The sequence below is a fragment of the Propithecus coquereli genome, unplaced genomic scaffold (assembly GCF_000956105.1).
Source record: "Propithecus coquereli isolate 6110/MARCELLA unplaced genomic scaffold, Pcoq_1.0 Scaffold5, whole genome shotgun sequence".
Taxonomy (NCBI): Eukaryota; Metazoa; Chordata; class Mammalia; order Primates; family Indriidae; genus Propithecus; species Propithecus coquereli.
The window spans coordinates 5,091,870-5,104,261 of NW_012150840.1; the positions used below are offsets into that span (position 1 = coordinate 5,091,870).

The 12,392-nt window shown below is 40.2% G+C and overlaps 1 protein-coding gene across 1 annotated transcript in view; it reads left to right on the forward strand.

The window, feature by feature from the left end:
• Positions 1–12,392, forward strand: part of SYNE2 (spectrin repeat containing, nuclear envelope 2) — a 295,242-nt gene that overhangs the window by 230,134 nt on the left and 52,716 nt on the right. The window contains exons 82-87 of the mRNA XM_012656034.1: positions 21–173; positions 5,556–5,726; positions 6,231–6,361; positions 8,927–9,131; positions 10,240–10,419; positions 11,407–11,535. Of these exons, the coding sequence (XP_012511488.1) occupies positions 21–173; positions 5,556–5,726; positions 6,231–6,361; positions 8,927–9,131; positions 10,240–10,419; positions 11,407–11,535 (969 nt within the window). The remainder of the gene's footprint in view (positions 1–20; positions 174–5,555; positions 5,727–6,230; positions 6,362–8,926; positions 9,132–10,239; positions 10,420–11,406; positions 11,536–12,392) is intronic.

Here is a 12,392-nt window from a genome sequence, read left to right on the forward strand (position 1 = left end):
TTTTCCTCTTTTCCTTCCAGGATGTAGAAAATCAACTTGCAATTAAATCCAAAACACTGGATGAGTTGAGACAAAGTTATCTGACGTTGGAGAGTGCAGCAGTGCCTTTGTTAGAAGATACAGCATCCAGAATTGATGAGTTATTTCAAAAGAAGAACAGTGTTGTCAGTCAGGTACTAGAATTCATTTCAATGGTGCTACTTCCTGTTCACATATTCTTTTATCTCATTCGTTGTTGCTGTTATTATTCTTTCATCATGGAGGCTCTGCTCTATAGCAAAATCTGAAAAGTTGCTGAGAAAAATATTGAAGTAGAGAGAAGCATTTCAACTCCCATTTTTTGTGCTGAATAATTAGAGGCAAAGCCACCAATTCTAACATCATTGACAGGCTGGAAATCCACTTGGTTATCTTTGTTTTGTCTAATGTACTCATGCAGACATAAATGTCTTCATCCCCCAAACCCATTAGAGCATCTGGCATTGTTTCCTGGCAAGCTATACAGGAACAGCTATGAAGCAGTGTCGCCATGTACAGGGAGGTGCCCCAGGCGGTGAGTGACCTTGTATCATGTGGCCTCTATAAGCAAGGAGCTTAGTCAGCTTAGGGAAAACTCCGTAGGCAGGAAGAAACAGAACAACAGCACAGAGAAAGTACAAAGAAAGAGAACGTGAAAGATGTCTGGTAATCTTATGAAAGGCATGTCAGCATCTGCACTTACCCCTTCCAGGAGGAGAGCACCAAAAGAGAAAAAGAATGGGCATCTCTAGACATTGCAACCTTGACATTTCCCCAGTATTTAGAGGGAAAACTCTAAATACTAACCAATTATAAATATGCCCATGGTTGTTAGAGAATCTTCACTGTAGGTTTTTTGTCATCTAATAAAATCTAATTTCAACCAATTATTCCAAGAGGGAATTGGAAATAACCTGTATGAATGAAATCCACAGGCACCTCTCAGCCTCATTCCTCCCCCAGGACTGCAGCAGGAAAATAGGGATGACCTTATTCAGTCATTCGTTAAAAGTCTCCTGTGTGAGGCACTATGCTCACTGCCTGAGGTACAAAGATAAACAAGAAAATAAGTGGATCTCTCACTCAGAGATCTCACCAGCTAGTGGAAGGAATGTATATGAACAGACAATTGCAATATAATAAAAACATAGAGGGTGAAAAATTAAACGAGATAACGCATGTAAAAAGCATGCGGATAGTACTGTCCTAAGGGTAGACATGTAGGTGAATGGAATTGAGAGTCCAGAAATAAGCCTTCACATTTGCATCAACTGATTTCCAACAAGATTCCAAGACAATTTAATGCAGGGGAAAGTCTCAACAAATGGTGCTGGGACAACTGGATATCCACATGCAAAGGTCTTAAGTTAGACCCCTACATTCATACCATATATATACCATAGATATAAAATTAATGTAAAGTGGATCAAAGATGTAAGTGTTAAGAGTTAAAATTCTGAAATTGTTAGAAGAAAACAGGCATAGATCTTCATAAGTGTGGATTAGGCAATGATTTCCTAGATATAAGCACAAGCAACCAAAGAAAAAATAGATGAACTGGACTTCATCAAAATTAAACCCTTTGGTATTTCAAAGGACACCATCAAAAAAAGGAAAAGGACAAACCACAGAATAGGAGAAAACAGTTATGAATTATATATGTGATAAGGGGCTTATACCTAGAATATATCAAGAACTGTTACAACTTAATAAAAGGGCAGAACAGAATTTTTAAATGAATAAATGATCTAAATAGACATTTCTATAAAGATAATACACATGGCCAATAAGCACATGAAAGATGCGCAGTGTCATTAACCATCAAAGGAATGAAAATCAACACCACAATGAAAAACACCCCCTAGAATAGGATAGCTATAATAAAAAGGCACTAATAAGTATTAGTGAGGATGTGGAGAAATTGTAACTCACATACTACCGGTGGGATGTAAGATAGTGCAACTGCATTGGAAAATAGTCTGGCAGTTCCTCAAGTGGTTAAACAGAGTTACCATACGAGTCAGCAATCCCACGCCTAGAGAAATGACCCAAGAGAAATGAAAACATGTGCACACCAAAAACTTGTGTGTGAATGTTCATAGCAATGTGATTCATTATAGCCAAAAGGTGAAAGCAACTCAAATGCCCATCAACTAATGAATGTATAAAGAAAATGTGGTCTCTCCATATAGTGGGCTAGTGTGCAGCCATAAAAAGGAATGAAGGCTGGCATGGTGGCTCACTCCTTAGCACTTTGGGAGGCCAAGGAGGAATGATTGCTTGAGGCCAGGAGTTCAAGACCAGCCTAAACAAGAACAAGACCCTGTCTCTACAAAAAATAGAAAAATTATCTGGGCATGGTGGTGCACACCTGTAGTCCCAGCTACTCAGGAAGCTGAGGCAGAAAGATTACTTGAGCCCAGGAGTTTGAGGTTGCAGTGAGCTATGATGTTGTCACTGTACTCTAGCCTGGGAAACAGCGAGACCCTGTCTCCCCCACACCGAAAAAAAGGAATGAAGTACTGATACGTGTTACAGTGCTCATGATCTTGAAAACATCATGCTGAGTGAAAGAAGCCAGTCACAGAACACCACATATTGTGTGATTCTATTTACATGAAATACTCAGAATAGGCAAATACACAGAGACAGAAAGATTAGTAAGTAGGGCAGGGCTAAGAGGAAAAAGAGAAGTGATTGCTAATGGTTATAGGGTTTCTGCTTGGCGTGATGAAAATGCTCTAAAATAGATTACAGAGATTGTCCACTTTAGGTGAGTTATATCTCAAAGTATTGTTAAAACAATGTAGAGGGCACAAGACATAGATCATCCATCCATAAGCTGTCCAGAGTCGATGTAGCCTGGTGTTTAAGAACAAGGGCTTCACAGTCTCTGTCTAAATAAAGATCCTGGCAGCACCATTCCTTGGTTGGGTTACTTAACCTCTCTAAGCTCTTGATTTCCTGGTCCCTAAGATGGGGATGAAAACACTTGCTTATTTTACGGTGTTGAAGAAATCCTGCCTTACTGGCCGATCCTAGTTTTAACATTTTGAAAATGTTCCTCTCGTTTCTAGTGCAGTGAATTTTACTTAATGATTTTCTTTTCCTTGCCCTCAAACCACATGTATTACATCTCCTCCGTGAAGCTATAATATCATAGGGAGTCACCCTTAAGAGTGCCAGAAGTTGCACCCGCTTCTCACGTGGCAGCTGAGAAAGCCTTGTGCGATGTGAGCTGTGGCAGTCCTGTGTAGCTGTGGGCCCTGCGGGGGACACAGGACTTGGTATCAGAATCATCCCTGCCACCCAGATAGGTGCCAGCTTCTGAGAGGGGTACAGCTATGAGGAGTTCCCTTCCTGCCTCTCTTTATTTTCTTGGTTTCTTTTGCTGAGCCACTCTGCCCTTATAGAGACATTCGGTCTGCATAATTGCTAATACGAAACTCAGATTTTAGGTCCCACTTTGTTTTTTATCTGTCCCTGCTTGGGGCAGAGATTGAGGAGCCCCCATCACTGTGGATGTGCTGGTGTTCCCATAGTTGTTAAGCATAAAACGGAGGGTCTGAGTGCAGGGCTGTGTGATTACGCCCCAAACTCAACATCCCCCTGCCCATGAAGATGGCCTGTGAGCCAACATAGTGCCACATGCCATTTCAACTCAGCTACTTTTTAAAAATTGAGATACGATTCATCATACCATAAAATCCACCCTCTTACTGTACAAAGCAGTGGTATTTAGTATACTCACAGAAACACACGACCATCAATACTGTCTAATTACCTCAAAAAGAAACCCCCGTACTCAATAGCAGTCATTCCCCCTTCCTCCCTCCCTTGGTCCCTGGCAACCACTAATCTACTTTCTCTGTGGATTTACCCATTCTGGACATTGCACATAAGTGGAATCATGTAATATAGGGGCTTCTGAGTCTGGCTTCTTCCACTGAGCATAATGTTTTCAAGACTAACGATATTATAGTACAGATCAGTACTTAATTTCTTTTCATGGCCGAATAATAATTCTATTGTATGCATAGACCACATTTATTCATCAATTGATGAACATTTGGGTTGTTTCCCCTTTTAGGCTATCAGGAATCATGCTGCTATGAACGTTTGTGTCCAGGCTTTTGTGGGAACATATGCTTTGAGTTCTCTAGGTGTATATGTAAGGTGTAATTATTGGGTCATGTAGTAACTCTAACTTTTTGAGGAACTGTCAAATGTTTTCTGCAGTGACTGTACCATTTTCTATTCCCACCAGCAATGTAGGATTCTAATTTTTCTACATCCTCATCAACACTTGTTATTGTCTGACTTTTCAGTCTAGCCACTAAAGTGGGTGTGAAGTGGTATCTCATTGTGGTTTTGGTGTATGTTTCCCTAGTGACTGTGTCTGAATTCACAGACTAAATTCACATGACTGTGGATGTTGAACGTCTTATGTGCTTATTGTCCATTTGTATATCTTCTTTGGAGAAATGTTTATTCACATCCTTTGCGCAGGTTTTAGTTTGGTTATTTGTCTTTTTATTGTTGAGTTGTGTTTTTTATGTGCTCTTTATTGTATCTGAGAACATTTTTGATAAGTAACAAAATGCTTCAACTCCTTTCCTCATTGTCCAGACACACTAGTGGATAAAATGTGCCCATGCTGAGTTTCCTCAGGCTTTGTACTTGCCCATTATTTAGGTAGAGTGTGTTCCTCTCCAGTGGGTGCCTGCTGTATAGTAGTAACCAGACTTAAGGGCCAGGTAACATCTTACACTTACAATGTTGTACTGGAGCATTTTTTACAGACACTGTTCTATTTGTGTGTTTCCATTTGTTATCTCTGTTTTGTGGATGAGGAAACCAACTCTAGGGTTCAGTAACCTGCCTAAGGTCAGAAAGCTAGTAGAGACTGAGCACGGAGGCTCACAGCTGTAATCCTAACACTCTGGGAGGCTGAGGTGGGAGGATTGCTTAAGCTCAGGAGTTCAAGACCAGCCAGAGCAAGAGTAAGACCCTGTCTCTACTAAAAATAGAAAAAATTAGCCGGGCAGGGTGGTGTTCACCTATAGTCCCAGCTACTCAGGAGGCTGAGGCAGGAGGATCGCTTGAGCCCAGGAGTTTGAGGTTGCTGTGGGCTATGATGACACTATGGCACTCTAGCCCAGGCAAGAGATTGAAACTCTGTCTCAAAAAAAAAAAAAAAAATCCTAAGATTTAAAAAAGAAAAGAAAAAAAAAAAAACAAGCTGGTAGAGTAACTGAACTCTGGCTGGTGTTCTTTCCCTGGCTTTCTCTGCCGAGGCTGAGCTCTTTCAGCACCAGTCCCTCTGATCAGAGGGCTCTTTCCATTCACCCCTTCTAAACCATAGTCTTCTCTGGTATTTGTTCATTGACCTGCCCTTTCCACCTTCTCGTCTGATACTCTCAAGTTGAAGTGCCTAAAGTGAATACAGTGGTAGATTCCTTGGAAGGAAAAAAATGACGAGAGAGCAGGTCTTCTCAATGATTTTCTAAATCAGTATGTTTCTACTGTTCATATAGGTCAATCAGCTCAAAACCTCCGTGCAGCCAGCCTTGCAGGAGTGGAAGATCTATGATAAACTCTATGATGAAGTGAATATGATGACAATCCGATTTGGGTACGGCGTGGAACACAGCAAGCCCCTGGTGTTATCCTTGGAGGCCCTGAGATACCAGGTGCAGAACCTTCAGGTAAATTAACCAGAGCTTGGCACCATGCATTATTGGCAGAAAATTTAAAATGGGAGGAAGCATAGTAATGGACATAATTGTGTTTGTGTTCTCCATGGAGAAGCACAAAATAATATATTGAATAGCACTATAGAAAGTATTAACTAAAAATTCCAAAATGAGTCACTTGAGCCAAATGAATAACACTTTGTAAAACTGTATATTGAGTTTTCCTTCGTTTTCCACATCCATATTGTTTCACAATTTAAATGTTTTGTTTTGATCTTGGTTTTTTTTAGTACACCTTTGTGTACCTAGGTACTTAATATTCCTTAATACTTAAAAATTCAGCCTCAAGTAAGGAATGCCTTCTCAGTTGTTCTCTTCTTCCCATTCCTAATAGTTTATCACAGTTCCATAATATTTGAGTGTGTATGTTATCATTATATAGCAAGTGTTGAGAAGCTCCTGCCTTCTTTGGAATTAGGCTGTTCTGAAACTTAAATTCCTTCTGTGTTCTCTTAGTCGCTGCAAGATGAAGCTGAGAGCAGTGAAGGGAGTTGGGAGAAACTCCGGGAGGTTATTGGCAAACTCAAAGGTCTCTGCCCCTCCGTTGCTGAAATAATAGAAGAGAAATGCCAAGATACTCATACAAGGTATGCTTTAAGATACATTTGAATGACAAATCCCTAACTTAATGACTCGAGGCTAATGAGGTGGCATAGGCCTTTATAAAGTCTTAATCCTCCATGATGACTGTTTTATACTATTCTGGTCTCTTCTGCCTTGAAGGGTCTAGTGTAAGATTTGATGTCACGAGGGCTATTACCTTCCTTGTACAATGTTTGGTATGCTCAATCTAGAAATGCCCTAATTACAGGCCCAGTGTAATCACTTACAGAGGGTATAGACTAAATAGCAAGTGCCATCTCAGGAGCACCAAAATGAGAGGCAGACACAGACTCAGGTGGGCCAGAAGGGAGTCTGCAGGGAGTGTCTGAACATCACTGGAAACTTCTAAGATGGAAGAAAGAAGGTGTGAGAATATCTCTTGGGGAGGTAATTTGTGAGGTCGGAAGGAATTCTTTGATGAACTGCTTATGGTGTGATATGAACACTCCTTTTAAGAAGTGTAGCCTTAGTTAATTGTAAGGCTTTTATTTTGATGAATAGGACACAAAAGTTGGCCTAAAGCTGATTTCTTGAGACAGTGAAGAGTAAGGCTATTTTTGAGGGTCCTACTTCACCCTTCCTCTGTGCAGATTTAGCCTCTCCTGTAAATCAATTTTGAACAAGTATCGAACAAGGGGCACCAAATTATATACCCTGCAGTTGGTCCTCAGCTTTTGATCCAGTCCTTACTGGAAGAGGGGGAGGCAAGAAGGTAAGAAAGAACGTGGAAATAGACTCCACATACAGTATCAGGGCCACCCTCAAAACCTATGGCAGCGCAGTTTGCTGTTAAAGGAATTCAGTCATCACACTGCATGTATACATTCAATTGTTGGCACAAGACTGTGTTGAAAAACATGCATAGCAAAAAGACTGAAGAAAAAAAAGAGTACCAAAATGCTAATAGTAGTTACCTCTAGGTAAATGAGATGTGAAGCATTTTTTTATTTTCTCATCAATTGATAGATAAAGAGTAGATCAAATGATTGATAGATAAATAGAAAGACACATGTTTTAAAGGGTTTTGTTTCTTTTTATTTTACAATGAACATATGTTTATAATTAGGGAAAATCTTAGTTCAAGATAGTTCTTGCCAGGTGCAGTGGCTCACACCTGTAATTCTAGCACTTGGGGAGGCCGAAGCAGGAGGATTGCTTGAGACCAGGAGTTCAAGACAGCAAAAGTGAGACCCTGTTTGTACAAAAAATAGAAAAATTAGCCAGGTATGTTAGCACACACCTGCAGTCCCAGCTACTCAGGAAGCTGAGGCAAGAGGATCACTTAAGCCCAAGAGTTTGAGGTTGCAGTGAGCTATGGTGACACCACTGCATTCTACCTGGGCAACAGCAAAAAAAAAAAAAAATGTAAGATTTTTGAAATACATAAAAGTTATGCAGCTTTGCCATTTTTTTTTTTTTTACCCTTAAACCAGTTAGTATTGTGGAGCAATCATTCTCATGCATTTCAGGTGAGAATGTGAGTATTTTAATGCCTTCAGAAAGTGGTTTGACCATATATACCTATAACCTTACAAATATTTATATTCTTTGACCCAGTAATTCTCTAAGAAATCTAAGACTAATATCTTAAAATACAGAAAAAAAGTTTGTTTTTTTTGTTTTTTTTTTTTTTTTTTTGAAACAGAGTCTCACTCTTGCTCTGAGTAGAGTGCTGTGGTGTCAGCCTAGCTCACAGCAACCTCAAACTCTTGGGCTCAAGCAATCCTCCTGCCTCAGCCTCCCAAGTAGCTGGGATTACAGGCGTACATCCTGCTAATTTTTCTATTTTTGATAGAGATGGGGTCTTGCTCTTGCGCAGGCTGGTCTCGAAATCCTGAGCTCAAGCAATCCTCGCGCCTCGACCTCCCAGAGTGCTAGGATTATAGGTGTGAGCCATGGTGCCTGGCCTAGAAAAAACGCTTTATGAACAAAGTTGTATCTAAGCATCATGTATAATAGCAAAAATTGCAAATTTCTTCAATATCCATACTAAATAGGAATTTGGCAATTAAAGTAAAACGATGACGAAAAGCCATTTGCAGACCATTATGTGTACAACCATTTAAAATTAAAAGTTAAATGGGAAAGAAAGGTAAGATACTACAGACTGTATGTGGAATAAAACAATATTTCCACTTTTATATAAGGAACACGTTGCTTTTGTTATTGGAAAATAAATTTTATTTGATACAAACATAATTTAAATAAGGCCTATTTGAAGACATGCTCTGTAAACTGGAAGCCTCTCCTATGTGGAAAAGTTTCATACAGTTCGCTGCTTTCTCCATCTATGCAGAAGAGACATTCATAATATAATAGACATTTCTTGCCAATCGCAAATTTTGTAGTTTTTATTGAATATTATAAAGTCAAGCAAATAGGTCAATTTAGATTTGTTTATATAATGATGATTTCATTAATTTAAAAAAGCATTTAATAGTATCTTCTTAATGATCCATCTGCTGATAACTTCCTGGTAGAGTATGTCATGGTACCTTTGCTACAAGGGAAAGGACGGAATGAGCATCCTGTTCATGTTGCACTGACAGGTGGACCCAGGTAAACCAAGACATCGCAGACGAGTTGCAGAAGGCCCAGAGTCTGCTCCAGCTCTGGAAGGCCTATAACAGTGCCCATGCTGAAGCCGAAGCAAGGCTGAAGCAACAGGAAGCAAAGTTTCAACAGCTCGCAAACATCAACATGTCTGGAAACAACCTGGCAGAGATCCTTCCACCGGCCCTGCAGGACATAAAGGTGGGTGCAAAGCCCATTTGGAAAACTAAGTCCAAATCAGCCCTTTAGACAGGGATGGTGACCCAGGGATGAGACAGACCACAGGGACAGAGAAGTCGGTCAGGACAGGTGCTGTGGGCGAGCCATGTGGGTTTGGGACGACCAGGTGGCGCCTCAGAGGCAAGGTCCAGGCAGCAGGTAGCTGTGTCAGGGGGACCTGACACCACCTTGTTCCAAGTCTGCCCTTTCACTCCAGCAGTTAAATCTCTAAAGCAAAAGCCTCATATGAAGTCTAACGTAAAAGCCCAGAGTGTCTCAACGGAGTGTGAGCGTCTAAGAATAATAGATGTTGGATCTCTTGCTTTAGCAGTAATTGTGGACTTGGCTCTTTTTCTGTGGTGATAGTGATTTTTAGACTATGTTAAAAAGTTGTATAATTTCCTCTGTGGTGTTTTTCCTATTACTTTTAAAGAATGCCCAGAAAGTGAATACTTTTTAATTTTAAATTGGATGAACAGATACATTTTATATTTTCTGGTCCTATAGGACAAATCAAAAAGTAGTAACCAGTTTAATTAGATAAGAATCCAAGAGATATGATCTGTACCTTTGATTGACTTGATCTGTTGTTTAAAAACAAAACAACCCAGAAATTTCACACACATGGTATTTCCAGAGTAGCCCTTACAATCAGCTTGATTAATGAGATTCTATGGTCTCTGCAAAAGGATCCATTTATTAATATATCAGAAAGTCTAAGCAGGAGACTGGGTTGCGTTGATTCTTGAAGTGGTATGAAAGCAGATACTTTAAGTGTTAAATAATTAGAAATATAAGCACATGAATCTACCCAGGTGGTCTCTAGTTTCTGTATATCAGAAGACTCCCAACTCTATAGGTCAGTAGTCAGTTTTAGCTCTGAACTGACAAATTTCAGAACAGCACCAGTGGTGTACATCATTTAAAGAAATTTCAGCCTTTTTAGCTATTTAAAACAAACTATAACAAAAAGCCACACCCACAATTTCAGGGCACAAATTCTCCTAGATGTTGATGGAGCAGCAAGGGGTAGGGAGAGTGTGGTGAGAAAGGAGGAAGAAGTGTTTTGTGATCCCTTTTTCTTCTCCAGGAGCTGCAGCGTGACGTGCAGAAGACAAAAGAAGCCTTTCTCCAAAATTCTCCTCTTCTGGAACGACTCCCACAGCCCACAGAATCCAGCACACACATGCTCCTCCCTGGTCACCTGCACTCCCTCCAGAGGGCTGCTTATTTGGAAAAGATGCTGCTTGTGAAAGCAGATGAGTTTGAGGTTCATCTTATTTTTCCATCCAAGTTTTAGTCTTGGACATCTGTGTACCGCCCTCAATCCCTTGTACCCTTTGCAGTAATAGTGCTCCTGAGAGAAACCACAGAGTGAGGCTGCCCCAGACATACATGAGCTGAGCTTCAGTCACATGAGCAGGTTTTAAGCAACCTTTTCTTCTTCACTGAACATGTTCATTTAAGAAGTGACAGATGTATTACATTTCATACATTGCTCAGATCTCACAGTCATTTGGATTTCTGAGTTGGGTAACTGAGTCATAGAATTAGCTGCTGAGGCCGGGTGCGGTGGCTTGTGCCTGTAATCCTAGCACTCTGAGAGGCCGAGGCGGGAGGATTGCTTGAGGCCAGGAGTCTGAGACCAGCCTGAGCAAGAGGGGTGACCCTGTCTCTACAAAAAATCGAAAAATAAGCTGGGTGTTGTGGCACATGCCTGTAGTCCCAGCTACTTAGGACGCTGAGGCAGGAGGATCGCTTGAGCCCAGGAGTTTGAGGTTGCTGTGAGCTATGATGGTGCCACTGCACTCTATTCAGGGCAACAGAGCAAGACCCTATCTCAAAAAAAAAAACCTACTGAAAGCATGGCCATTTGTTGTATTCTTTATTCACTTTTTAAAAAGGCTTTAGTGCATAAGCTGTCAAAAAGCTACATAGAAGGCTGTGGAGCTCCAATATCTCATCTCAGTACCAACAGGAAAAAAATATTTAACCAGTGGGTCTGAGAGAGCAGAGTACTCACTGACCTTCTTCCGTGTGGTCCCCTCCAGCAGGTGACCCGTCCATCTGGGAAGGCTCAAAGTCACAGAGTGAAAATCCAGGGGGCTTCTGAATATTTATCTATGAATATTTAAGATGATAATGAGCTGCTGGGGGTTGAAAACAACTTGAACTTTTATCAGCTCCCAAGGCTGTGTTTAATTCTGTTTTATATGCACTTGAAAATAGTTTCCAATGAAAATTTCTCTCGTTCTAGTTTGTTCTCTCACAGTTTAAGGATTTTGGGGACCGGCTGGAATCTTTAAAAGGTCTTATTATGCATGAAGAAGAGAATTTGGATAGTCTCTACCAGCAACAAAAAGAAGAAAATCCTGACTCATTCCTGGTATTGCCAATATTTGTCTTTCCTACGGGCTTAGACTCACCGTAGGATAAAAAATAAGCTAATTATTGTTAGGTTATACAATCTGCATCCTAAGTAACTCTTGCACACAGTCATTTATATGCCATTCATTATTGTCCTATTTTCCCTAAGGTCTAGAAAAAGCAGGACAACATAGGGATCTGTTTTAGTAATATGCCAGAGTAATTTTTTAGTAGATTTTTTTTATCTTGACATCTTTATTAATTAGCATCAGTGACATAGAATAATCTAGGAATTGGTTGTGATTAATTGAATTTTTCTGGCTAGTTTAAGATCAAAAGTAAAATACTCTATTAAAATTACGCATTTTCCTTCTTTAGTACCTTAATAGTTTAGTAAACATAAATGAATGAAGAAATAATTCTGGATCTTGCCACTCCTAGGAATCAGTATCCGTAACCTTCATCGGCAGTCAGCAAACTGGGGCACACTGTCCAAATCCTAGTCCACTACCAATGTTGGTCAATAAAATTTTATCAGAACGCAGCCACGCCCTTCCATGTACATATTGTCTGTCAGCATCTTCATGCTTCAAGGGCAGAGTTGAGTAGTTGCTACAGAGACCATATGGCACACAAAAGCCTAAAGTAGTTATGATCTGGCCCTTTGTAGAAAAAGTATGCTGACCCTGACCTGGAATTTTATAGCACAGTTCTATAGTGATAACTTGGATGTTGGTAAGGATGTTTGCTTGACGTAGTGTTGACCTAGAGGCTGTCCCTGGAATATCTTTTTAAAAATAAAATTTTGGTGAGTTTGCTTTCTTATGATTTCACATTCTATCAAAATGTGGGTGTTTTAAGTATCATACCTTGCTA